The sequence below is a fragment of the Martes martes genome (assembly GCF_963455335.1).
Source record: "Martes martes genome assembly, chromosome: 7".
Classification (NCBI taxonomy): domain Eukaryota; kingdom Metazoa; phylum Chordata; class Mammalia; order Carnivora; family Mustelidae; genus Martes; species Martes martes.
Genome location: NC_137894.1, coordinates 113,121,447 through 113,146,388, shown reverse-complemented (window position 1 = coordinate 113,146,388; position 24,942 = coordinate 113,121,447). Strand labels below are relative to the sequence as shown.

Sequence of the window (24,942 nt, the reverse complement as noted above, 5' to 3'; positions counted from 1 at the left end):
GAGAGAGCAAGCGAGCACAGGCAGGCAGAGTGGCAGGCAGAGGCAGAGAGAGAAGCAGGCTCCCTGCTGAGCAAGGAGCCCGATGTGGGACTCGATCCCAGGATGTTGGGATCATGACCTGAGCCGAAGGCAGCCGCTTAACCGACTGAGCCACCCAGGTGTCCCTGGTTATTTTTTCTATGCCACACATAAGGTTTTGTGTTTAATCTTCATCTCTCTGTATTTATATATATATAGAGAGAGAGAGAGAGAGAGAGTGTGAGTTTATGGTGAAATACACATAAGATTACCATTTTTACTATTTTTAAAAAGATTTTATTTAGAGAGAGAGAGAGATCGCGAGTAGGGGGAGGGGTAGAGGGAGAAGCAGGCTCCCCACTGAGGAAGGAGCCTGACACAAGGCTTGATCCCAGGACCCTGAGATCATGACCTGAGCCAAAGGCAGATGCTTAACCAATTGGCCCACCCAGGTGCCCCTCATTTTACCATTTTCAAGTGTGCAGTTCAATGGCAGTAAGTGCATTCACTTACTGTGAATGTGTCGTGTGACTGTACCGCCATCCAAGCTCCAGAACGCGTGTCATCTGGCAAAACTGAAACTGTCCCCGTTAAACACGAACTCCCCATGGCCCGCTCCTCCTGGTCCAGGACAGTCACCCTTCCATCTTCCCTGTGACTTTGACTGCTTTAGGTACTGGGTTGAAGGGCAATCGTGTACCCTTTGTCCTTTCGGATCTGGCTTCCGCGCTTCACCTCCTGTCCTCCAGGTTCATCTGTGTGGTGGCCTGTGTCAGCACAGCCTTCCTTTTCCTGGACCAGTACTCCCTGGCATGCGTACACCACATGCTGCCGACCCATTCATCTTTCGGCGGACGCTGGGATCGCTTCTACCCTTTGGCTGTGGTGTGTGGTGCTGCTGTGAATACGGGTGTACACATGTTTGTTTGAGTCCTTGCTTTCAGTTCTTTTCTCTATCTACCCAGAAGTGTAGTTGCTGCATTTTATGGATTGGCTGTTTATTTTATTTTTTGTATTTTTTATTATTATTTTTTTGCATTGACTGTTCATGCTTTTTGGCCACATTGAGCCCCCGCGGCAGGATTGGTAGGTCAGCGGAGGGCTCTGGAGACCTGCCTTTTTCCTCATCCCTCAGGGCCAGGTCTCCGATCCGTTGGCCTTGCCCCAGTAGCTGCCCGCATAGGTGGGCAGGCTGGCCAGCTGGGTCACCACGGGGGTACCATGGCTACGGCTGGTTGTAGCACAGAAGTCTGGAGAAGTCTGGGGTCACTGAGCTAGTGAGAAGCTCTGGCATCTTCTGCCGAAGAAGGCCCCCACTCTCCCCATGGTCACCCCCCGGCCCCCTGTCCAGAGCTGATTCTGTGCCAGAGGCTGTCCTGGAGGGTACTTATGAGATAGATTTTTGGCCCGTTACAGAGACTAATGTAAAATTTCCTAGCTTCCTTTGGAGAGCAGTTCTCTTTATCTATTTTTTTAAAGATTTTATTTATTTATTTGACAGAGGGAAACACAGTGAGAAAGGGAACACAAGCAGGAGGAGTGGCAGAGGGAGAAGCAGGCTTCCCGCTGAGCAGGTAGCAGGATGTGGGGCTCGATCCCAGGACTCTGGGATCATGACCAGGGCCAGAGGCAGACACTTAACCACTGAGCCACCCAGGCGCCCATGTCTGTTTCTTGATAACAGAGCAGGATCTCCTCTCCACGTCTGCTGCCCCTGCAGCCGACCGCTGGCTCAAGTTGGGCCCTCAAATATGGCTCCACCCCAGAGCCGCATGTGGAGCAAACCAGTTTCTGCCTGCTGGCTGGTGTAGACCTCCACCACTAACCAGGACCCTGGCACCCTGCAGGGATCTGTGCATCATTCCTTCTTGGGTGCCCCACTTGGCAATGTGTGTAGTGATCCGTCAGCCCTGTGTTGGCTCCCTGAGGCTCAGCGAGGGAGGCACAGGCAGCAGGGGAAGGAACTGTGGAACTGGGTGCTAGGGAACTCCTGGGTTTTGGTTGAGGGCTTGTTCTTTGCCAGCTGGGGTGTTTAACCCTCTGGAGCCTCTGTTTTTCCATCTCTGAAATGGGGGTCAAAAATCTAACTTACAAGGTTGTGGCAAAGAGTCCACGTGATGACCGGTACATAGTGCTTGCTTGGTAAGCAGGTGTCACTAAACGTCAGCTGTGGGCATTGCTGTGCCCTCTAAGTGGGAGGGGAGCCACCAGCCAGCAGGCCTGGGTGAGGACTGGGTGCGAGAAGGCGAGGTCTGGGGACTGCCTGGTGCTTTCCTTTGTTGCTCTGAGCCCCCTGGGAGAGTCTGGATGAGCGGAGGAGGGGTGCGGCAGATCCTCCCCCACCATCACTGTCATGGGGGCACCTGCATCTCGCTTAGCAGGGATTACGTGTTTTGGGAGAAGAAATGGGCCGGGGTACCTTGGGCTTTATTCCAATGCCACGTGTTCTTGGATCCCGGCACCCTCTCCTGCCAGACCCTCTTAGAACCCCTCACGTCAGCACCAGGCATTCTGGCTCAGCACTCTCTCTAAGCTGGGTCACTGTAGGACCGTTTCTTAGGTGGGTCCCTCCTTACCTTCCTACATTGCAGGCTCCAGGACCCTTGTCCCCCTTGTATTTGGGGACAATAGCAGCCTCCCTCTCCAGGCAGTGGGTTCCCCTTTCTCCTGCAGGATAGGATGCTTGCGACCACCTTGGGACCACCCGTGCGTGGGTCCCGTCCAGGCTCAGGGGAGGGAGCAGGGGGTAGTCCTGCTTGCTGCTGTCTTCTCCTTTCTGTCCCACCCCAAGGGACAGTCTGTCTTACAAAGGCTGCAGTGTATTGAGAGGAGCCCAGCTTTGTGTTGCAGTTCTGGGGTAAAGGGAAGCTTTGCCATCTTCTTCCTGTGTCCTGCAGTCTGTCCTGCAGGGTCACTGCCAGGACTAACTGAGAGGAGGGACATCGGCCACCCCGGTGGGTGTCCGGGACCTCGTGGGCTCCCTAAGCGTGGGCGGGGCTTGTTACTTCCTATGTGCCCGCAGAGCGAGGGAGCGCTTTCAGCAAACCCTTCTTTTCCTTCTCTGCACGGGGGAGGTGGTGCAGACTTCCTCTGCGTTTCTCGAGTCTAGAGTTACCCCAGCTTGCTTGATGACAGGATTCACTGGGAGTATTTGTTACTTGTTAAAATGCTGATTCATGGGTCCCACCCCAGAACTCCTGAACCAGAACGGCGGTTGTTGGGGTGGGATCTGCATCTTCAGCATGTTTTATAATGAGGCCAGTTTTGGAAACTCTCGCATTTGCTACTCTTGGATTCCTGTCCCAGCGGCTGTTATCATTTGATTTCACGAGAGCCCACTGAGACAGCTGTGAAGCAGGTATGGCCCCCCATAACATCAAAGACTTTCTAAGTGAGGAGACTTCGAGGCTTCTGGGACAGACTCAGGCCCTGTGTTCCCTTGTGGTGGGAGCGGAATTAGAACTCGGACCTCGCGGTGCCGTGTGTCCATTGTGCCCGCCAGTGTTCTACTGGAGCATGGAAAAGGTGGGGGATGGAGAGAGGTGGAGTGACAGGAAGGAGGTGAGTTTCGTGGCTGTGGTGGTAGCAGAGGGGGAACAGTGGTGACCTGCTGATGCCCCTTGAGGGAGGCCCGTGCAGACCTACAGTGAGTGGGTGGTTGGGCTGCGGGGCAGGCGGAGCTTCCCCAGGTGTGCTTTCTGAAAGTCGGGCCCCAGCTGAGCATGGGGAGCCCTGAGCTTTGTTCCAGGGCCACTGCAGATCCACAGGTGGAAGGAGGGTAGGGAGGCAGGAGGGGCCCGGTGAACAGGGCTTGAACACTGTTTCAGGGCCATTGATGGAATCCTGGAAGTCCTGTGGGAAGCTCGTGTCTACTTCTCCTGTCCTTCCCCCTTGTTATGATGAGGTCTGGGAAGCCTTCTAGAAGTACAGGCAGGGCAGACCCCCCCAGCTCAAGACGGTGGAGGGCAGTGTGTGTGGGAGGTGAGGAATGGGGATTGCCAGGCCCTTCCAGGGGCAGGAGTCTGCTGCCTCCCCTGCTTCCTTATTCCTGAGGTTGGCTTGGTCCATGAAAGGAAAACTCTTTTTGGTTCTTTGTGTGCCCCCCCCCCCCATTTCAGTTTCCCTACAAGAAGGGCTTAATGATTTCAGCCTCCTTGTCTCTGGGTTTTGGTGGAAAGGCTCGGAGAGGGGGGTGGGACTCACTGGACTTGCTCCATTATTTTCTTTGCTCTAAGGCTCAGCTTGTCTGTCCCTTCTGTGCAGTAGGATTGCCTTTCCCTGGGAAGCTTCAGGTGTTCCTGTGTGGGCTCCACACCTGGAGGGTGATCTGCCTGGGTGGGGGGACGTGGGCCAGTGGGCAGTGATGGGGGACGAGCCTCATGCTGGGCTTGTGCACATCACCTGCTGCTGGGCGCTTGGGAGAGTCAGGAGAGAGGAGGTCCAGGCTGACCGAGCCTGTGGTTAGAAGCATGGGCTCTGCAGCCTGAATTCTGGCTCCCCCATGTGCTGTTTGAGGTGACCTTGAGTGACTTTGTGAGCTGTGTATGTGCTGTCTCATCTGTAAAATGGGATTGATGAGCGTATGTACCTCATAGGGAGATTGGGAGGATTAATGGTGCCGATGCTGACCGAGCACTTGACAGTGGTATCCTGGTCTCTCAGGTCCTTTCTCTCTTGACTTTCACATTGGATCATCAGGCTGAGAGCTGCCGAGAACCTCCTTGGTAGCCATGGTGAGCTGCTGGAGGTGTCTGGGTGGGCATGGGTACTGGTGGAAAGCCGGGTTTCGGTGGATGGCGCCTTCATCCATTCATTCCTTCATCTCTTGGCTCAGGTACAAAATCTGAGGGTGACCTCTGATCCCACCCTGACCCCCAGGTGTTCTTGCACCCACCCACTTAATCTGTCTCCACCACCCTCACCCTGGTCGAAGCCACTTTTCTCTCTTGCCCGGGCCTTTGTGTGGTCCTCTGTTCTCTGCTGACATTCTTGTCCACGTCCGATCTGTGCTTCGCACCAAAATTAGGAGTCTCTTTCCAAGATGCAGGTGTAATTATGGGTCAGCCAGCACCTGATTCCAGCAGCTGCCTCATCCTCACCCCCCGACCCTCCGCTGAAGTCAGACCTCTTCAGGGGCTTCCGTTGTTCTTAGGAGAAACCATCCTAACCTCCCGCAAAACCTCAAGTCCCGGTGGCTGGCTGACCTCAGCCTCTGCCCCCCACCTTCCTCCTGCACCATCTTCCAGTGGTTTGAGCAAGTGGTTCCTTGTGCCTGAGCACTGTGATCCTTCGCCCCATCTGTGCGGGCGGCATCGCCTCCTGACCATGCCCAGCCCCACACACCTGCATAGGGTGACCCTGTGGCTTGGTTTGCACCTGTTACCCTGATGTAATTATTATTTTTTAAAATTTAAATTTAATTAGTTAACATATAGTGTCTTATTAGTTGCAGAGGTAGAGATCAGTGATTCATCAGTTACATATCATACCGGTGCTCATTACGACATCATGTGCCCTCCTTAATCCCCATTATCCGTTACCCCATTCCCCCAGCCGCCACCCCTCCAGCAGCCCGAAGTTTGTTTCCTGTGATTAAGAGTCTCTTATGGTTTGTCTCCCTCTTTAATTTTGTCTTGTTTTATTTTTCCCTCCCTTCCTCTATGCTCCTCTGTTCTGTTACTTCAGTTCCACATATGAGTGAGATCATACGATAATTGTGTTTCTCTGGCTTATTTCGCTTAGTGTAATACTCTTTAGTACTACCCGTGTCATTGCAAATGGCAAGATTTCTTTTTGATGGCTGAGTACTATTTCATTGTATATATATATTATACCTTCTTTATCCGTTCATCAATTGATATCCCCAATGTAATTATTAACAGCATCTCCTTTTATTTTGAAGTGCCCCAGTTTGGATGATAAATTACGTGGTTCCCTTTCACGTTCACAGTCTTTTCATCTAATTAAAATTCCTCAGCTTTAAAAATTCATTAAAATTCATTAAAAATGCCCGTTAAATGGCCCACTCTTGGTTTTGGCTCAGGTCATGGTCTCAGGGTGTTGAGGTCCAGCCCCTGGGTTCCACGCTCAGGGCCGAGTCTCCTTGAGAGTCTCTCCCTCTCCCTCTGCCCCTCCCACTTGGCGCTCTCTGGCTCTCTAAAATAAATAAGTAAATCTTAAAAAGAAGAAAATCCACTGACTTCCTCAAGGCAGCAGTCCATATGGGTGTGAATGCACACTCCTACACACACGTGACCAGGTTAAGGCCCTTTTTTAGCCCCAGACCTTCTGGAACTTTCCCTGTATGCATTTAAACTCAGCTTGCAAATATACAGTCATTTATATGAGTCTGTGATTAACATTTGTCATCCCCAGCAGACTGAAGGCTCCTTGATTTAGGAGCCCAGCGTGTGACCCCAGGGCCCATGTGAATCTGGCTCCTGGCTCCCAGGAGGGGGATCCTGGAGCCTGGGCGAGTCAGGGCATCTGCAGTGGACTGCTGTGGGGGAGGCTGCTGACATCAGGCCAGTCCAAGCCCAAACAAGCCAGTTGCCCACACTCTGGCATACACACCCGTGACTTGGCTGCCCCTTTAATTATTCCTGATCTCTGTCAATGGGCTTTGTGTTCAGAAAGCCAAAAGAGACCAGAGTTCAAACCCTCTTTCCACCTCCCTAAAGTTGAGACTTGAAGAAAAACCTGCCTGGCCCATTCTGCATCCCCAGGGAGCCACCAGGTCCAGGACCTTCTCTCGTGGCTGGATGTGTGCTCTGGGGGTGACTCTTAGCCCTGTGTCCTAGGCTGACCTTTAGCTACCCTCCTTGATCCAGGCCCAGGGATGGCCTGAGGACAGCTGCTCAGGTGCCCGTGTGGCTCTAGACAGGTGCAGGACTGATGTAGGATGGTGGGTGAAGCTGGGTGGTTGGGGCAGGTGGTGCTGGCTGATTCCTCCTTTATTTCCCAGCCTGAGTGAATATAGAAGGCTTCCTGGGGCTGAGGCTTTGGTGTCCTATGGACCCCGGTTCAGATTTCAGTTCTGCCTCTCACTAGCTGTGTGCCTGGGAAGATTGTGAGCACCTCTGACCCTTGGTTTCCTCCTCTAGCACAGGATTGTTGAGCAGGTCTGCTGAAGTGTTGGGTGCCTCACAAAGTGGTAAGGATAGCCAACCTCTCTGATCTCATTCCCTCTCTAACCCTCTCCTTGAGGCCAGAGGTCCCCATTGCCTTTAGTGCCCCTTTTGTGGGGGGGCTTGACACTCTATTTTTCTCTGGACTGAGGTTTGGGGAGGCTATGTTGCCCTCTGGCTGCCCCTGCTCTCTGCACAGTTTCTGAGGCTAAGCCCAGTGCTGGGGGACAGAGTGCCTGTGGCTCTTCCTGCTTTGGGGGAGGCTGCGATCACACTCCCCCACAGACAGACACCCCATGTCCTGCCTGGTCCCAGCAGAGTTGGAGGGTCCTGGCCAGACCCACCTGCGGCTACACTTCTCCCCCTCCCCACCCGCCCCGCCAAAAATGTGGACGTTTCTGTGGACACATCCCTGTTCTTCAGCCTCCTGCTTCCTGCTGCTGATCCGTTTGCTGCCCTGTCCCTCGAACTGGGCCAGCCACGTGGCCAACAGGCCCGCCCTGCTGGCTGCCAATGCGCCGTACTCCTGACGGGTCTGGTGGGCAGGCTGGGCGGGCAGTGGTGGCATGGGCTGCATCAACCTGGGCCTGGCTGTGCTCTTCCTTGGCTTACAGGTTGTCTTTGGGGCCTTAATAGGGGGACTTGGGGGTTTCTGTGTTGCTTTATAATGTGCTGATCTGTGTTTGGGTTTTGAGAGAAGAAACTTTGTTTTCCAGGACCTCAGGTGAGGAGAACTGACCTAATTAGGCCCTCAGCTCACAGCCCACTGTCACTGCAGGTCTGCGTCCGGCCACTGTACCCACTATCTTCCTTATAGTGGACCTGCGAATTGTTCCCAACCCCGCCCCTTCCAACACAGCTGATGGGATGATGAACTTTCTCCCTTGGACCCGGTGGTCAGTGCAGGAGGAGGTCTCTGGGAGGGCGACTTCCAGCCCAGAGCATTGCGGGGGGGCCGAGCAGGTGTGCCCGCCGTCGTTCCCGACCTAGTGCTGGGTTGCTCTCCAGCAGGGTGTACAAGTCCCCATTTCCCTTGACCCCAACAACATCCTAATTGTTTACCAGTGTAAAGGGACAATTGTGCGACTCTGGAGGTACTTTGTGTGCCCCGCCTCTCGTTCCCTTTCTCCATTCAGGGCTCCAGGAACCAGAAACTTCCTGCTAGGCATGGGGTAATTGCTGTCCCAGAGGAGACTGATGGAGATCTTCTGCAGAAAGCCCCGTTCCCCGGGGGAGTAGCAGTGAGTCTGTTGTTGTTCAGGAAGTTTGTGCCCTACCCCCAAACCCGCTTGTGCTGCTCCCGCTGCCCTTGGACTCTGAGTTGGCACCGCCACCCCTGCTTTCTGCTTGGGGCATCTCTGGGTTCCCCGGAGCTTGGAGCTTTCCCCTGGGAGGCCACATTTCTACCTGTATTTGGTGGGAGGTCACGTGGACTGGGTGGCAGTCCCCTCCAGAGAGCAGTGAGAGCATCGTGGCATTGACCAGTCTGGGCCAGACGGGTGCCGAGGGCCCATCGGTCATGTGTCCTTGGCTGGGTCAAGGAGGCCAGGGCTGGAGGTGCTGGGCCATGGGGCCTGCTGCAGCATGCTGACCCAGACTCAGGGACACACGTGCACCGAGGGGACCTCCCGCACTCCCGCGTGGTGCCTGCTGACCGTTTCGCACACCATGCGCGTCCTCTTGCAGGCCCGTTTTTGCAGAGTGTGGTCTCATAGATGGGGGCTTCGAGAGGCAAAGTCGAGGGTCACACCTCAGCGACACAGGGAAGTCCAGCTACAGGCGAGTCAGCCAGATCACAGATCCCCATATTTTATGAGTACGAGGCTGGGCCAAATCCTTGTCATTTGGGGAAGCTTTCTGTGGAACCGAGTGGCCCATAGCTGTAAGCGTCAGTGCCAGAAAAACCAAATGACCTCACTTTTGGGTGGCTTTTCCTTCTTTGGAGAAGGAATGTGTGGGCTACTCCTGTGAGCTCCAGCCTCCCGAGGCCTGTGTGCCGGCGGACCTGCGGGCCAGGGCTGGATTCCAGACGTGGGGGAGGCGTCCCAGGCGAGGCCATCTCCGGGTCCACAGTGGGGAGCAGGCTGTCCTCACACTGGTCTCCAGAGCGAGGTGTTGCTCTGCGGCAGGGGTGGCCAGAGGGGCAGATGCTGTGGGCTCTGAGCTGCCCCGTAGAGTAGCTGCTCCTTGGGGAGACATCAAGAAGGCCGGTGGTACCTCCTGTACCTCACGGTTCAGGCCTGGCCCCACCAAAGATGAGACCGGTCCCTGTCACCTTGGAAACCTCCTGCTGGCTTGCTCTTGGGCCACAGTCAGTAGCTGGCTGGTTCAGTCCACACCCTTAGCCCCTGGATGCCTGGACGAGGGGAGGGTCCAGGGCCTACCTTTGTGGCCGGTTTCTTGACAGCGAGACTAACAGGTAAACAACAACAACAAAACCGCAGTAAAAGGCTTAGTGGGGTCCTGGAACAGTTTAGTCTACTTTTGTCTTTTTTGTAACAGCTTTTTTCAGATACAGTTTACATACAGTACACCCATGTCAAGGGTATGGTTGGAAGGCGGTTAGTGTACTCAAAGCTGTGCAACCCTCCTCACCATCAGCTTGAGAATATTTTTTTTCCTGTAAGATTTTACTTATTTATTTGATAGAGTTGGGGGGAGGAGAGCACAAGCAGGGGGAGCGGCAGGTAGAGAGAGATGGAGAAGCAGGTTCCCATCTAAGCAGGGAGCCCCATGTGGGACTCGATCCCAGGACCCAGGAATAATGACCGGAGCTGAAGGAAGATGCTTAATGACTGAGCCACCCAGGCTCCCCTGAGGACATTTGCATCACCTCAGAAAGCAAGCCCGCGCCCCCTTGCTTCACCCTGCTTTTTCCCCGGCTCCCAGCCCTAAGCAACCAGCACTCACTTTGTGTCTCTGTAGATAGCTTTTTGGTTTTTAACATCTAGCGAGCACTCAGTCTGCGTCTGGTCATGGGCTAAGCCCTTTACATTCCCTCCCACAACTCTCCCGCCCAACCACCATGAGGAATAGATGCTCATAGTTGTATTTGTCTTCTTGATGTGACAACTGAGGCCCAGTGGATCCGGATCACAAAGGCCACCGGGATCGGGATCTTTGGCCGACGGTGGCTGATGGCTGCATCGCCACTCTTTGGTCTCTGACTGTGGAAGTGGAGATGGTGGAGGTCGCTGACCCTCGTGGGCCAGGAGCTCAGGGGCTTCCTCACAGGGATCACGGGGCCACCAGTCTTTTAAAACGGTTCCCCATTCTCTCAGGAGCTGGCAAGTTCCACCTACACAGGCGGGAAGGTGCTGAGCTGCCCAGACCCCCCGTCCGCCTTCTGAGGGCCTTTTGGGGAAGGCGGTGCCTGGGCCTGAGGGAGGCGGCACGAGCTCTCCCCAACCCCGGTGTGTTCAGGCCGGACCGCCTGCCGGGTTGAGCCTGTCAGGCCCCTGCTCCTTTGTCTCCCAACCTGGGCTGCAGGTGGACATAAACGAGGGAACAGACGGGCCCTTGCTCCCCTGGCTGGGAGGCTGGTCTTGAGGTTTCCTCATCAGTGGGGGAAAAAACAGCCACAGGACGTCTTTCTTTCCAGCCTGTAGAGCTCTGTGAATGATTAACCTTGATTAAACAGAAGGGGTTGGGAAGTGAAAGCAGGATGACCCCAGATGTGTATGGGCTTCTGCTCTGTTGTGTTTGCTTCCATTGGCCTCATTTTGACAGCAACCTGCAAAGTAGGAATATTTATCATCTGACAAGTGTCCCCATTTGTCAGATGAAGCAATGGAGGCCTGGACAGGTTAATTCAGGTCCCGCAGCCAGTGAGGGACAAAGGCGGGCCGGATTGAGATTTTTTAAGAGTCTGCCGTGGACATAGCACCAGGCCATCTTTGATTAAGTACATAAGCTCTAATTTGGTCCTTTCTGATGCTGTGCTGTATAGGTCTTGTGGTTTTTTTGTTTGTTTGTTTGTTTTTTGTCAGAAAGAGAACATAAGCAGGGGGAGTGGCAGGCAGAGCAGGCCGAGGAAGAAGCAGGGAGCCGGATGCGGACCCATCCCAGGACTCTGAGATCATGACCTGAGCTGAAGGCAGATGGTTGACCTACTGAGCCACCCAGGCATCCTGCTGTGTAGGTCTTGTTATCCCCATTTTATAGGTGGGCATCCTGAGGCCGAGACTAAGAATCCTGCCCAGAGAGAACTGGTGAAAGGTGTAGACTGGGACCGCAGCCCTAGCTCTGCCTGGTTCCGCAGTCCAGCTCCCTTGGGCGCCCCAGCCACCTGCACCCTGAGTCTCCAGGATGCCAGCATTCACGTGGCTTGGGGGGCAAGCTGTGCGAGAGGTACCTTTTCCAAACAGAGGAAGCTGCCCGGCGGTTCTCAACTTTGTCAGCAACCACTCCCAGTTTGGGGGAAAGTACACAGATCTGGGTGGAGATGTTCTTGAGGACTCTGCTTTTCATCTCTGAGCGAGCCAGCTGACAGCTTGCTTTGAAAGGCTGGCAGCAGGCCCTTGATAAGTGAACCAGATACTCCTGTTTATGTTACGAGAGCAGCGGGCATCTGAGATCACTTCTGGGCAGCTCTTGGCCTATACACACACCATCCAGTGCCCACACCCTGACTGGCCTGGCCATGGGTGGGGACCAGAGGGTCTGCAGGGTGGCCCGCGGGAGAGAGAAAACACCCTGGCGGTACCCGCGGATGCTGCGGAGAATTCGACCCTGTGCGCACTTTCTGGCCCAGCCCCCTCGGGGATCCAGGGCCCGATGCCCACCCACTGCGCCAACCGGCAGCTGTGGCGGAGCACCCGCTGGGACGGGGGTTGCAGAACTGATTTTTGACTCCAGGAGCCTAGACCAGGTCCCTGGTTGCTCTGCTCCCGGGATGGAGGGGGCGCCCTGAGAATGAGCAGCCAGGTACCACCTTTAAGAGGCTGAGAAACTAGACTGGGGTTTTCTGGAGCCTCTTGGCTAGGGAGTGCTGCCTTTCCTCTCGCCCCACGATTAGCAGTTTACCAGCTGTTGGGGTGGATATGTGTGTGATTGCTGGCTTATCCTCCTGTCCCTGCCCCCAATTATGACTTTCTCTGGAATATTCTACATGGATAAGGCACTTTAAAGTTTTTCAGAACCCTTTCACTATGTGGTATCTTATTTGATTCTCTTCCTAATTCTTTTAAGTAGATGGGACAGTTTTTCCCCTTTTTGATTACTCTTTTTTTCTTTGGAAACATCTCCCCCAACCCTGATAGTACATGAGCACACATCTCTCGCTCCCCACAGAATTCCCAGAGAAATGGGAAGTTCCCTGTATCCCATCCCAGAGGTCTAACTTAGATAAATGCGTATGTTTGCAGACAGACTTTTCTTATATTTGCATAGCTTTTTTTTTTTTTTTTTAAATAGGTAATGACTGTATCCAGTATAAAATTCAAAAGAAACAGAAGGGTATTCTGTAAAAAACAAATGTCCTTCCGTCCTCTGTCAGGAGGCTCCAGCTCCCCTCCCTTCCAGGAACATTCCAGCATACAGCTTTTGTGGGTGATCCTCTGAGCTCCCAACAGGTGTCTGGTTGTGAGGACGGGAGCTGTCAGTCTCAAGACTGAAATATTGATTATACTTGGAGTTCATGGAGATGAAACATCCCTAATGGAATTTATTGGCCTCTTTTGATAAGAAGCAGAGCCTACCAATCAGAATCAGCCCTACAAGGAACAAAAGATTGCCCCTGGTGCTCTGTGTGGTTGTGCCTTTTTTTTTTATTGTATAGTTGCCACAGCATTCCATTGGTTTTTGGTGTACAATAGTGATTCTGGACAATTCTATACCTTATATATGCTCACCCCAAGTGTTGCTCTCATCTGCGCTTCCGTCTTTGAATTAGGCACGTTATTATGGGAAAAGTTGCTGGATTCCGGCCTGCCAAGTATGAGGGACTTGTTTGGGGTTCCATAGCTAGACGGGGTTGAGGTCACTTATCTGGGATCACACGCACACCAGGTCCTCTGAACAATAGCTCCCCTGGAGTGATCCCAGAGGAGTGGGAGGGTGTGCCTGGGAGAGGTGTGGGCAGCACGTGAGCCCAGAGCCTGGGGCGGCTGGATGAGACGGCGCTGCTGTCTCCCCACCACGGCCAGGCCATCTTATTGGGCTGCAGGTGGGTTATCTTGTTTCCTCTGTCGTGCGACCGACAGAAAAGGCACCTTGGTCAACGGAGGCTTCTCTGGTGAGGTCAGCCAAGAGTGGACGGCCTGGATTGTGTTCCGAGGCGAGTAAACATCCAAAAGGAAAGTGCTAGCAGGGAGAAGGGCGAGGGAGCAGATCGTTAATGCGGGTCGTGTTTGCAGATGCCTGATCCAGGGAAGCAGAGAAAGTCGGGCATTCGCTTCCTGGAGCCCCGGCGTCTTCACGTGTGGATAGGTTTTGTTTCAAGTGCTTTTCACGTTCCTGGGATCACTCACTTAGCTTTGACCCTGCTGCTGTACATACGGTTCTATATCCTGCTTTTTTGTTAATTATATCTAAGGGTTCTTTCCATAATAATACTTAGTTTCAGAACCTCTCATTTTGGCCGTGTAAAGTTCCATTAAGTGGATGAATCATAATTTACGTTACTGATACTTTATTAGTATAATTGGGCCCGTTTCTAATTTTTTCCTCTCAAGTAATGCTGACAAGAACATTTTCTTACTCATGGCCTTAATTTAGCAGTGTTTGCCCAGAATAGTGCCTAGGCATCGGGCTAGGGCTTGCGTGCACTTCAGTTCCCCTTGGTGGGGAGCTTTCCCCAGGAGACATACGGCATCATCCCGCCCGCTGTGATGTCATCCCCACCTGCTGTGACATCTTGCGGGACCTTGTCTCGGTACCCACCCTGCCATGGGAATTAACAGAAACTTACTTTTGCCAAGGTAACAAATGACAATCGATACCCTTTGTTTCAGTTCACCAAGTATGGCAGCGTGAGTGGTACCTTTCACTGTCCTCCCTGGTGACAGGTATCAGTCCTCGATCCAGCCCAAGTGAGGGGAGCCCCCGCTGCCCCGACAGGAAGTCCTGTCAGCTTTTGCTGCCAGATCCCTAGACGGCTGGTGGTCTAGGGATCTAGACCACCCGCTGTGGTGGCTGCAGGGGTGCCTGTGCTAAACACCGTTGCGTGCCTAGTACTTGCGTCAATACCTTGTACGATCCTGTTCCTGTGTGTGCCGTTTTTTTTGTTAGGAGACTTAGAAAGATTTCATGTTCTCCCATTAAGGAGCCAGAGACCCTAGGAGTCTTTTTTTTTTTTTTTTTAAATATTTCTAAGTAATCTCTACACACAGCGTACGGCTCCAGCTCACAACCCCGAGATCAGGAGTCACTCGCTCTGCCAACTGAGCGAGCCAGGTGCCCCAGTCCCGTTTTCCTCACACTTGCCCCTTCTGCTCATTTATTTAACGTCTTTGAGGCTTCGTTTCCTCATCCGTAAAATGAGGACGATAAGAGCACCTGCTTTAGAGTGGTGTTGCGAAGATGTCGGAGTTAAAGAGGGTGAAACACTCAGAAGAGGGTCTAGTCCTCAGACGTGCTTAGTAGAGTTAGCTGCTAATATTGTTATTTAGGGCATGTGTTTGTCTCCTCTGGGTTCTCAAGGGATGGAGACCTTTGGTTGTCACCACTTGAATGGGGAGATGTTAGTGGCATCTCACGGGAGGGCCCAGGGGTGTTCCTGGACATCTGTGATTCATAGGACAGGCCCCCCCCAACCCCTGACAAGAAACCAGCCCCAAGTATCAATAGTACGGAGGTTGAGAAGCTCTGCCCACATGTTTAAGTGTGACTCTTGGTAACTGAGCTCTTTAAACTATCTCTAAAGTAACCTTTTCAAGAACTGCCTTGGTCTCTCAGAGAATCAGCATCGTAAGGGAACATTGCTCAGTGCCCAGGAGTGTGTGGATCCCTTTCCAGCACCCACACCAAGCACATGCTGTTGGCAGGTAGCACACTGGACATTGGACATTTGGTCTGTTCTGACATTGAACTCTAGCCTTCCTGGCACTGTCCTCCATCCTAATACTAGTAGCCTCCGCTCTTTGAACCTCATGCGTGGGAGATCGTGCTCAGCTGTTGCCATGTATTTGCTGCATCGATCCCCTCACCATCCTTTGAGGGAGGTTCTGTTCTTACACCTAGTTTACAGATGGGAGACCCATGAAGTCACTGGCCCACAATCGCTCAGGGGCTGGATTTGAGCTGGGACTGGGCCTGGTCAGTCTTGCTCTCAAATCTGTTTTCCTTACTTTGCCTCCTGTCTTGTCCAGCAGACTTATTTGCTTATCCACGGGAAGGTCTTTTAAATCTTTGAAGTGAGCCGCTGAGTCCTCTCTTATATCCTCTAGTCAGACAGCCCCAGTTCTCAGAGTTCCCTGCAAAGACGTGTTTCTGATCTGCTCGCCGTCCAGAATGCTGTCCCATGCCTGGGTGACCGCCTGCCTGCTTCCTGGCTCTGCTCCTGTCACCTCTCCACCATGCTGCCCCCAGATAGGCTGCCCCTCCCACGCCAGCTCTCCTGATGGGCCGTCAGCTCAGACTCTGTGTCACGGCTGACCCGAGTCACCCAGATTCCATCTGGTTGCTGGTGTCATTTCACAGTGACCCATTTTCAACGATACTCCGTAAGATTCAGCCCACCGTACCTGCAGCCTGAAATCCACAGTGTCCTGGTGGAACTGAAAATGTGTGGCACAGGGAGTCAGGAGGCTGGATTGTGACCATACCCGACTTGGTGGCCTGAGAAGAGCCGCTTGCCTTCTCTGGTCATGTGTCCTCCATTGTAAAGGGAGGCTTTGATGTGGGTGCTGTTAGCATCCCTTCTGGCTCTAACATTCTTCAGCGAAATGCATTGGGAAGCAAGAACTTGTAATAATGGTAGTTCTGATTATTGTGGTAGCAGTGAGGATAGGTAACTATCAGGCAGCCACTCTGTCCTAGGCTCTTTTCAGGGATTTAAATGCCTTGTCTTACGGAATCCCCTGGCCCCATGTGTTCTTACCCTCATCATATTATCCACACTCTACAGGTGAGCGCCTTGAGCAAAGCCACACTGAGTCGCTTGCCCACTGTTACCACCTGACCCGGAAGTGGTGGGACCCGGCGTTTGCATGGTCTTTAGAGTGAATCCTTCCAGTCTCCCAGATGCTTGCTGTCCAGAGTGATCCTCTAGTCAAGTGCCCTGAGTTCCCGTGTTTTAGCATCTCGCGTTTGACCACTCCTTCTCCCACCAAGGTGAAGGCTCTGAACGCTTCTTGACTTTAAAGGTTCAGCCTCTGACTCGTGCTTATGGGGTGATCCTCTGTACCCCAGAACCAAGCTGAATATGATTATACAGATACTCTTTCGGAATCTTAAGATATAGACAATAACGATGATGCTAGTGACTATTTCTTACACATTTACTGTATTTCAGATGTATATTAGTACTATGTTATCATCATTAACATAAATTAGCAATATTAAGGTTAATATTCTCTTTTCTAATTTTTTATTGTCTAATTTTATATCTTATTTAATTTTCATCACAGTTCTGCCTACTAGATGTTATTGTCTGTTCCCATTTTACAGATTTGAAAACAGAGGCTCAAAGAGGCCCGTGTGACCAAAGTCACATTCTGGTGCCTCTGAGCTGGGAGTGGGGGACAGCACGTTCTCAAAAGCCACTTGTTTTCTCAACACGTTTTAAGGGAAATATTTACTTGTTAAAGACATAATGGAAAAGTATAAGAGGATTCTCTGTGACAGCAGGACTTTGAGACCCGTAGAGAAAGAAGGTAGACAAAGGTGCTTCTCCATGGCTAGCTCCATGGGACTCAGCCTGGGCTCAAGCACCCTCCTCCTTCTCCCCTGTCTCCCCTGTCACGACGTGTCCATCTGTCCCCCCACCCCCAACTTGGGGCCTGGCCAGGCCTATTGGCAGCCCTGACTTTCAGCCATTAGATAGGGTTAGATATGCAGATTGGAGGTGGGTAGATAGTGCAAGGTCTGAGAGAGGTTGAACCCGGGTTCTGGTTCTCTGCCAGCCCCTCCCTGACTCCCAGCACCCTCCGAGGTTGCAGCTGGAGGAGGGTGAAATGGGAAAGGAACCTGTGAGCCCTTCCAGCATGGGGCCCCAAGCACATTTCCTGAGATCTCCCAGCATCCCTGAGCCCATTTTTGCTGCAGAGTGCATCCACCAAAGGCCCATCGGCAGCTTCTTTTCTTTTTTTAGGATTTTATTTATTTGTTTGAGAGAGAGTGAGTGAGCACCCACAAGCAAAGGGAGGGGCAGAAGGAGAGGGAGAAGCAGACTCCCTGCTGAGCAGGGAGCCGGACACAGGGCTTGATCCCAGGACCCTAGGATCATGACCTCAGACACTTAACTGACTAAGCCATCAGCAGCTTCTGTCTCTTTAGACTGTGATCTGAAGAAGGACCCAGCGATGGGGCTCTTGGAGCAATAGGAAGGTCCGATAGGGTGAGGCGAGGTTGGGACTAAGGCCATAAGATGGCCCCCTGCCCTTCATTTGAGTGAGGCTGGTCCCTAGCCCAGCTGGGGTAGCACTCCTCACCACACTGGGATGCCTGGGCTGGAGGCCCTGGGCCCTGGGTCTCTAACCATGGGCATCACTTGTAGCTGTTGGCTTTTCCTCCTTGTTGGAGCCCTGGGGCGCTGCCAAGGAGCAGGTGCAGGTGTCCTCCTGTGTCATAATGTTGGAGCGTGAACGTCAAGACCAAGGTCTGTTTGCGCTTCTTCACCAGCAAGTGGGACATCTCCACCCTTTGTTCATCTGGTGGAAATGACTGGAGCTCTGTGCTTTGAATCCAGTCTAGTAAGTCCTTCACTGAGGAGCTCCTGGAGGGCTGCCCTGGTCAGGGAACCATGACTGTTCAATCCAGACACAACAGTGGGGTTGTACGCCAGAGGCGAGCATATGGCTGTGTGGTGCCCACATTGTCCTCCCCACTCCTTTGCCCCATTGGTTTCTTCTCTGGTGAGGATCCACAGAGCCGCTGTCAAAAGTCACGGGCTTCCTGCACCCCACACCACAATGTTAGTCCTTTCCCATAACATGTCAGAGTTCTCAGACACACGGGGTGTCATGTTGGGAGCTCAGGGCAGCACTTCGGGGTGGGACCCGGACAGAGTTTGGTGGCTGAGGGCAGGGAGGAGGCTGCAGGCTGGGGGCACAGAGCAGGTGAGTCCACGGGGAGGGCAGCTTTATCTTTATCTCCTCCTCCTTATCACCGATGGCACGCTTTCGAAGTGACAGGCAATTTACAAGTGTTTTCTAGTTAACCCTCCTGACTTCATAAAGTGCTGTCACTGTCTGGCTTTTACTGGTCAGGGAACTGAAGTTGAGGGAGGGTAATCTCAGAGTCACACAGCTGGAAAAGAGTTGAACCAGATGTGGTGCACCCCGACATGCTTGGTCTCAGCCTGCAAGTGACCTCCACCCCTTCCGTCCCATGGCCTGAGCTGCGTGAGAGGTGCTGCTTATTGGTGGAACTTTGCTTCAGGCGCCCCTTCAAGGCAGTCACCTGTGGGGCCCGGAATGGGAGACTGAGGGTCTCCCAGTGGCACGCAGCTCCAGAGGCCTCAGAACCAGGGCTTTGTGTGGGAGCCGTGAGCAAACACAGGTGCATTTCTGTCTCCCAGAGCTCTGAGCCTGGCTTCCCCAGGAAATGGGGTCGGCTGCTTTCAACAGCATTTTCCTCTTGCAAAAGCAGTATTTTTTTTTTTTTTTTCAAAACCAGCCTCTTCTTCCTCTCATCCCAGCCCCTCTCCACAGCTGAGCGATAAACAGATCTCACAGCCCCCAGCTGTGGCCAGTGCGGGTGATTCCCACCAGGACCTTGGCCACATTGGACCCGAAATTGTCCCCTGCTGGGGGGGGGGCACTTCCCCTGGAGTCTGTAGGAAACCCCGGGCAGAGGCTGAGTGTGGGCCTGGAAGGGAGGTGAGAGTAAGGCTCGGTGGAAATTCCAGATGGTGGTAGATGAGAAGAAGCTGCCCTCCCCCCGCATACCTATCGTGATGACACCCGGGGCGGGAGTATATGGACAGGTCACAGCTGGGAGAGGGTATGGAACCACAAGATAAATTCTCTTCAAGATGAGAAAGTTCTCTAATATGTTTTACAACAAAAAAAGTTTGAACAAAATGAAAAAGGCTCAGTACCCCCTAGTCTCCTGCCAGGTCGCGGTGCCAACACTAGGGGCAGGGCACCCAGTAGACAGACCTCCTCTGAGCGGTCTTACGCTTATGGAGGGTCCCCGAGGGTGCTGTTTGGCCCAACAGCCTGCTGCCTGGATACCTCCCGGCATCATCCACAGGTGCATCTGGGTCTTCTAGAACCGCCTCCCCTCCATCCCCCCAGCTTTGCAAGGCTCCTTCACCACGCTCCTTCACCCAGCTGTCCAGTTTTTACACTGTCTGGAATGTCCGCTGCACAGGGGGTTTTTGCTGAGCAGGGGTTTTTGCTCTTTCGGTCACTGCTGTATCCCTGACCCTGTGCTCTGGAACTCTAGGCAGAGCATTGAGGCCACACCCTCTCCGACAAGTGACCAGGCAATGACCGTGCACTGGGATAAGGGCAATGATGGCGTGGGTGCAGGGTGCTTTGGGCTCTGTGCCCCCAAACCAGGTGTGGCGGTGGGCTGTCAGGGAGGCTTCCAGGAGGAGGTGATCGCTGAGCCTGATCTTGGAAGATGAGTGTGAGCTAGCCAAGCGTGGCGTGGAGGACGTTCCAGGCTGAGGATCAGAATGTATCCCTGCCCAACCTCATCTGTGTGTCAGTCTTTCCAAAGCTTTTGGATAGCACCCACAAGCCTCTTCTCCATCGTGGGAGCCGACTGGCACAGAGTGGAGTAGCGTTTGTAGGGAGAGTGAAGTCGCCTCGTGAGGCGTGATTTAAAGATGAGGCTTGGACTTTGGGGTGTCGTCGCGCTGCCTCCTCCTCCCCACCTGTGTGGACTGACACCGTTCCTTCTTCTTGCTTACTGGCTCTACAGCTCTTGATCATAAACCCGAGCAGAGCAGCCTGTTTCTTTTCTGCTCACGATCACTGGGGTGCCATTCCTCTCTTCGGCCTGTTCCTTGCCACTTCCCTTTGTTCCCCCCCAGGGCAAGAGGAAGTGGTGGGGGAAGGGGGTCATGAGTCTGGTGACCTATCTGAGGAGGAGGGGTGGTTCTGGTGTGCCTGCGACTGGTTGAGTAACACACCGTTCACCATTGCAGTTTTGCAGGGTGGGTGGGAGGGGAGCTGACGGGCTCTGCTGGGGGCGGCTGGGGGCTGGACATGGGCACTTGAGACCCTGTGTTGTCGAGGATGCCGTTTGGTGCATAGAATTCTGGAGTTGCCAAGAAGTAGATTGCATCTGAAGCTGGAGAGCTCTCCTTTCTGTTTCGCCTGGAAAGGGATAGCCGGGGGGAGACCCTGCCCCAGTTTTAGGTGGGCTTGGGAAATGGAAGCCCCTGCTTCTGTCTCTGTTCCTGGGGTCAACCTCAACCTGTTCCTTGTGGGAGCCACAAGGTGGCGCTGTCCTTGCGGGACTGCTTGGTTGGTCCCGGGCTGCTTCAGTATTGCTGCTCGACCCTGCCCCCTGCCCCCTGCCCCCGCCGCAACCCCTGCCCGCAGACTCGAAAATCACAATATAGATGGGCTTTCATTTAGTCTCCTCAGAGTCCCTTCTGGAATTCTTCCTCACACCTTTGCAGCTGGAGGTGCCTCACACCCTGACGCCAGACAGACAGACACACACATACACACATGGGTGCATTGGGGTCCTCACCTTTCTTTCCTTGTCCTGATACCGCCCCTGTGAACTCTGAACCCAACAGGACTCACTAATTCTTTCCCTTAGCCAGCTGCCAAGTGGACAAAGATTTATTTAACTCATTTGCCCTGATACTAATTAAGGCTCACTATGCCTCCCCTGGGGTATTCTGCCTTGTAACTGTGAGGACGGAAACTAAGCCTAAGAACTTAAGAGGTCGGTTGCCAGCCCTTCTAACAGCGGGTGGAGAGGTGGCAAAGGAGGGTCCGAACCAGGGTTGACTTCGCATATCATCCACACGGCACCCAGAGAGGGCGTGGTAGGCGGGGCCTGGGACCCACCAAGGCCCCTGTGAAGGCCTCAGAGACTCTGGGATGTGTGGGGAGCCTGACCACTTGCTCGTCTTCCCTTTGCCCAGACGTTCACGGCATGGTGCAACTCCCACCTCCGCAAGGCGGGGACGCAGATCGAGAACATCGAGGAGGACTTCCGGGACGGACTGAAGCTCATGCTGCTGCTGGAGGTCATCTCAGGTGAGGGGGGCCACCCTGGCCGAGGGTGAGGTGCTTGCCTGCTGGGTTCGGCCACTGGGGGGGATGCTGCCTTGACACATCAGCTTCTGCTCTGCCTTTGCTCGTGGTGAGCCCTGGGTCTCTTGGAAGAAGCTGGGGGCGCCATGTGTGAATTCAGACTAGGAGACTGGGTTTGGTCCTGGCTCTGCTGCCGACCGTCCACGTGTCCTTGGACAAGTCACTGTCTTTCTGCCTCAGCACCCTCATTTACAAAAAAAAGAAGGTCCACCATGGCTGACCATCTCCAAACCTTGGCTCTATTAGTACCTCTCCACCTCTATCCAGATGATCCCACTCCCTTATCTGGCCCCCAGTGAAGAATTTGGATGTCCAGAAATCTGGAGAGACAGCGCCCCTTGAATGTAGTTCTTTGCCTTCTTAGGAATACCCTTTCTCCTCCATGCCTTCGAGGTTGGTGTTTCCAACATTCTCGCCTTGGTTTATACACTGGGTAATCTTAGCTACTCTCTGCACTTTACTTTCTACCTCAATTATCAGTGACGCTCAGACCTGGTTTCGGTCCAGCCTTTTCCCTCAGGCCCCATCTCCACCCAGATGCCCCCCAGCATGCCCAAGACTATGCGGACTACCCTTGGCCCCGACAGACCTCTTTCCTCCTATATTCTCCGTCTTCTTCTCCCAAACCTAATGTAGAGCTCTGAGACAACGTTTCCTTCGCTTCACTTTCCAACTTGGCATTCAAGTTCCATTCATTCTATTTCCTTCTTCTGTTAGCCTTTTAACCTCTGCCCTGTGGTGTCTGTGGGGGCCTCTCCAGCTCTCACCTAGATGATCCACAGAGGCCTTGGACCCCCTCCCAGCTCCTTCCCTGCCGCAGTCCATCCTCCACGTGGCAGCCCAAGGGGCCGGCTTAGGCCCAAATAAGGTCTCGCTGTCCCTTGCTCAGAGCCCTTCAGGGCCTCCCCAGGGCTGGAAGCCTGCAGCCCACATTCCTTCGTGTAGCTCACAGGATCCTTTGTGAGCTGGCACCTGTTTCGTTTTCAACTAACTTCCCAAAAAGGTATCAGACCTCAGACCCTCTGTCACCCCAAGAGACGCGCAGTCCTCACCAGGGACGGGCTCTCTGCCCTCTGTGCTTCTGCACAAGCTCCAGCCGACTCGTTCCCCGGAACTTTTAAATATCCTCCTGCAGGTGAAATTTGTGTGTGGGAGAATGGAGATGGGGAGGGGGGATTGTGTGTGTGCGGTACAACCTACGAAACAGAAAATTGAGTGTTTTGAACATTTTCAATTTCATGGACTATTTTGTACAGTCCCTTTGTTGTGCAGACAGACCAGCGTCCATCTGTAACTTCTCCGTCACCCCGCATGGAGACCCCAAGCCCATCAAACACCGGCCCCCCGTTCCCTTCTCCCTCGAGCCCCGGCCGTCACCCTTGTCTTAGTTTCTATGAGTGTGACTGTTCTCAGAACCTCGTATTAGTGGAATCAGACAGTCTATGTCTTTCTGGGGCTTATTTCATTGTAATGTCTTCGAGGTTCATCCATGTGTCCCGCTCTCCTTCCTTTTTAAGGCTAACGTTGCGCTGTACGTACACACCGCGTTCTGTGTACCCATTCGTCTTCTGGTGCGCCTTGGAACTGCTTCTACCTTTTGGCTCTTGCGACTAGCGCTGCTGTGAACTCGGGTGTACGGATGTCTGTTAGAGCCCCTGCTTTCAGTTCTCTGGGGTAAATACCCGGAAGCGGAATTGCTGGACCGTACGGTAACTCTTGGTTTAATTTCTTTAGGAACCACCATACTGTTTTCCTCCAGCTGCCTTTCTGAGTGTTCTCCCCTGCCTCCTCTTCTAACGTTTCTTAGTTTACACAAACCCGGTGTTCTTTTTCGTTCTTCCCGGCTCAGCTCAGGGTTTTCTTCCAGGAAGACTTTCCCCAAATGAGTGGCTGTCCTCAGGAGTGACAGGAGCTCTGGGTTCCTGTCACACCCTGTTCATTCCTCTTGTCATCCCTCTGTCATGTCCGTTTGCCCACAGTATGATCATTTTTGGCCCAAGGAAAAAAAAAAAGCGAGCTTTTCCTCGCTGCTTGGGGCAGGGATGGTCTCATCACTGTGTCCCAAGTGCTCAGAACGATACTTGGCATGTGTGTGATGGTCGGCAAATATTAGGGTGACCGGATGCCCTGTGCTGGGCTTTTCTGCAGGACTAGCCACATATTCCCCACCAAACAGGCGGGCCTGTGCCCAAGGGGACCTGTGCACGTCTGTGAACTGGGGTTCTCTCTTTCCTTGGGGTGGGGGACATTGAGTCACTGAGACATTGCATTTTCCTCCTTGAGCATCGTGAGGTGAGTAGAAGGACAGAAGGAAGGGGCTGCTGCCCCCAGAGGTCCTCTGAGGAGCGTCCCCAGACCACCCCCACCAGAATCTGCAGGAGTGCTTGTCTGCATGCAAAGTCCTAGGCACACCCCAGACCTCCTAATTTCCAAAATTAGGAGGCAGGGGAAGGGGGCTGGGCATTGGAAGTGCGAGAACTGCTGGCCTCGCTGCCTCCTGTCCCCGATGGAGAAGTCCTTTCCAGCCAGGGTACACAGCTTGGGGGCTGGCTGGGGCGCCCAGGCTTGGCAGGACCTAAGGGCTAGGGCTTCAGCAGGAGAGCTTCAGGGCAGGGGGGGCGGGATGGGGCGCTGCCTCATCCGTCCAATGGGAGGGAGTCCCCGGGGCATTTCGTCTGCCCAAGGGGATGATGGGGTACCTTGCTTCGGAGGCTGAGCAGGGACCACAGCCTTGGGAGAGCTGTAAGTGGAAGGTCTTAATTTAATCATTAAAACCCAGCTGTGCTTCCTTGGGAGCTGCCAGGCCTAATCACATCTGTGGCAGGAAGTCTGTTCTCCAGAAGCTGGGGTGGAGGGGGCCTGGGAGGCCCCCTGGAGAAGTGCTGCTCCCACATTGCCCCCGCCCAGCTCCTTGAGCTCTCTTGGCCAGGCTGCTAATGTCCTGGGTGTGGCGGGGAGGGGATTGCAGCTGGGTGGGGCTGGAGACCATGGCAGGTGCAAGGGTCCTGAGTTTCGGGCTCTGGGACAGTACTCAACCTCCTGGGATCCCTGGCCTTTTAGAGACTCTAAAGCTATGTGTCCTTCCCTGGTATGGGCATGCATGTTGCACATTTTAATTTTGAGTTTTAGTTTAAAGAGGTCCCTGAATGCCTCTGTTCTGAGCTGAAAGTGCTCTTAATGGGGTGTTCAGAGAACCAGCTCTTTCCCTGCAGCTTCTGACCGTGGAACTTGTGTTGGAGGAGGGGGTGGACTGAGGGTGGGGAGTTGGCTTCGAGCTGAGCCAAGGTGCCCACGGGAGGCAGTGGTTCTCAAGCGAGAGAGGAACACCGTGGGAAGCTTTCTTTGAACACTAGGGGACTTTTTCAGAATATTCTGAAGTGCCCACACATCTTCCCAGACCAAGCAGT

The 24,942-nt window shown here is 53.5% G+C and overlaps 1 protein-coding gene across 4 annotated transcripts in view; it reads left to right on the top strand.

Moving 5' to 3' along the window:
* Positions 1-24,942, top strand: part of ACTN1 (actinin alpha 1) — a 95,570-nt gene that overhangs the window by 30,934 nt on the left and 39,694 nt on the right. For all 4 annotated transcript variants that reach the window (XM_080808237.1, XM_080808236.1, XM_080808235.1 and 1 more), the window contains exon 2: positions 21,364-21,478. In XM_080808237.1, the coding sequence (XP_080664363.1) occupies positions 21,364-21,478 (115 nt within the window). The remainder of the gene's footprint in view (positions 1-21,363; positions 21,479-24,942) is intronic.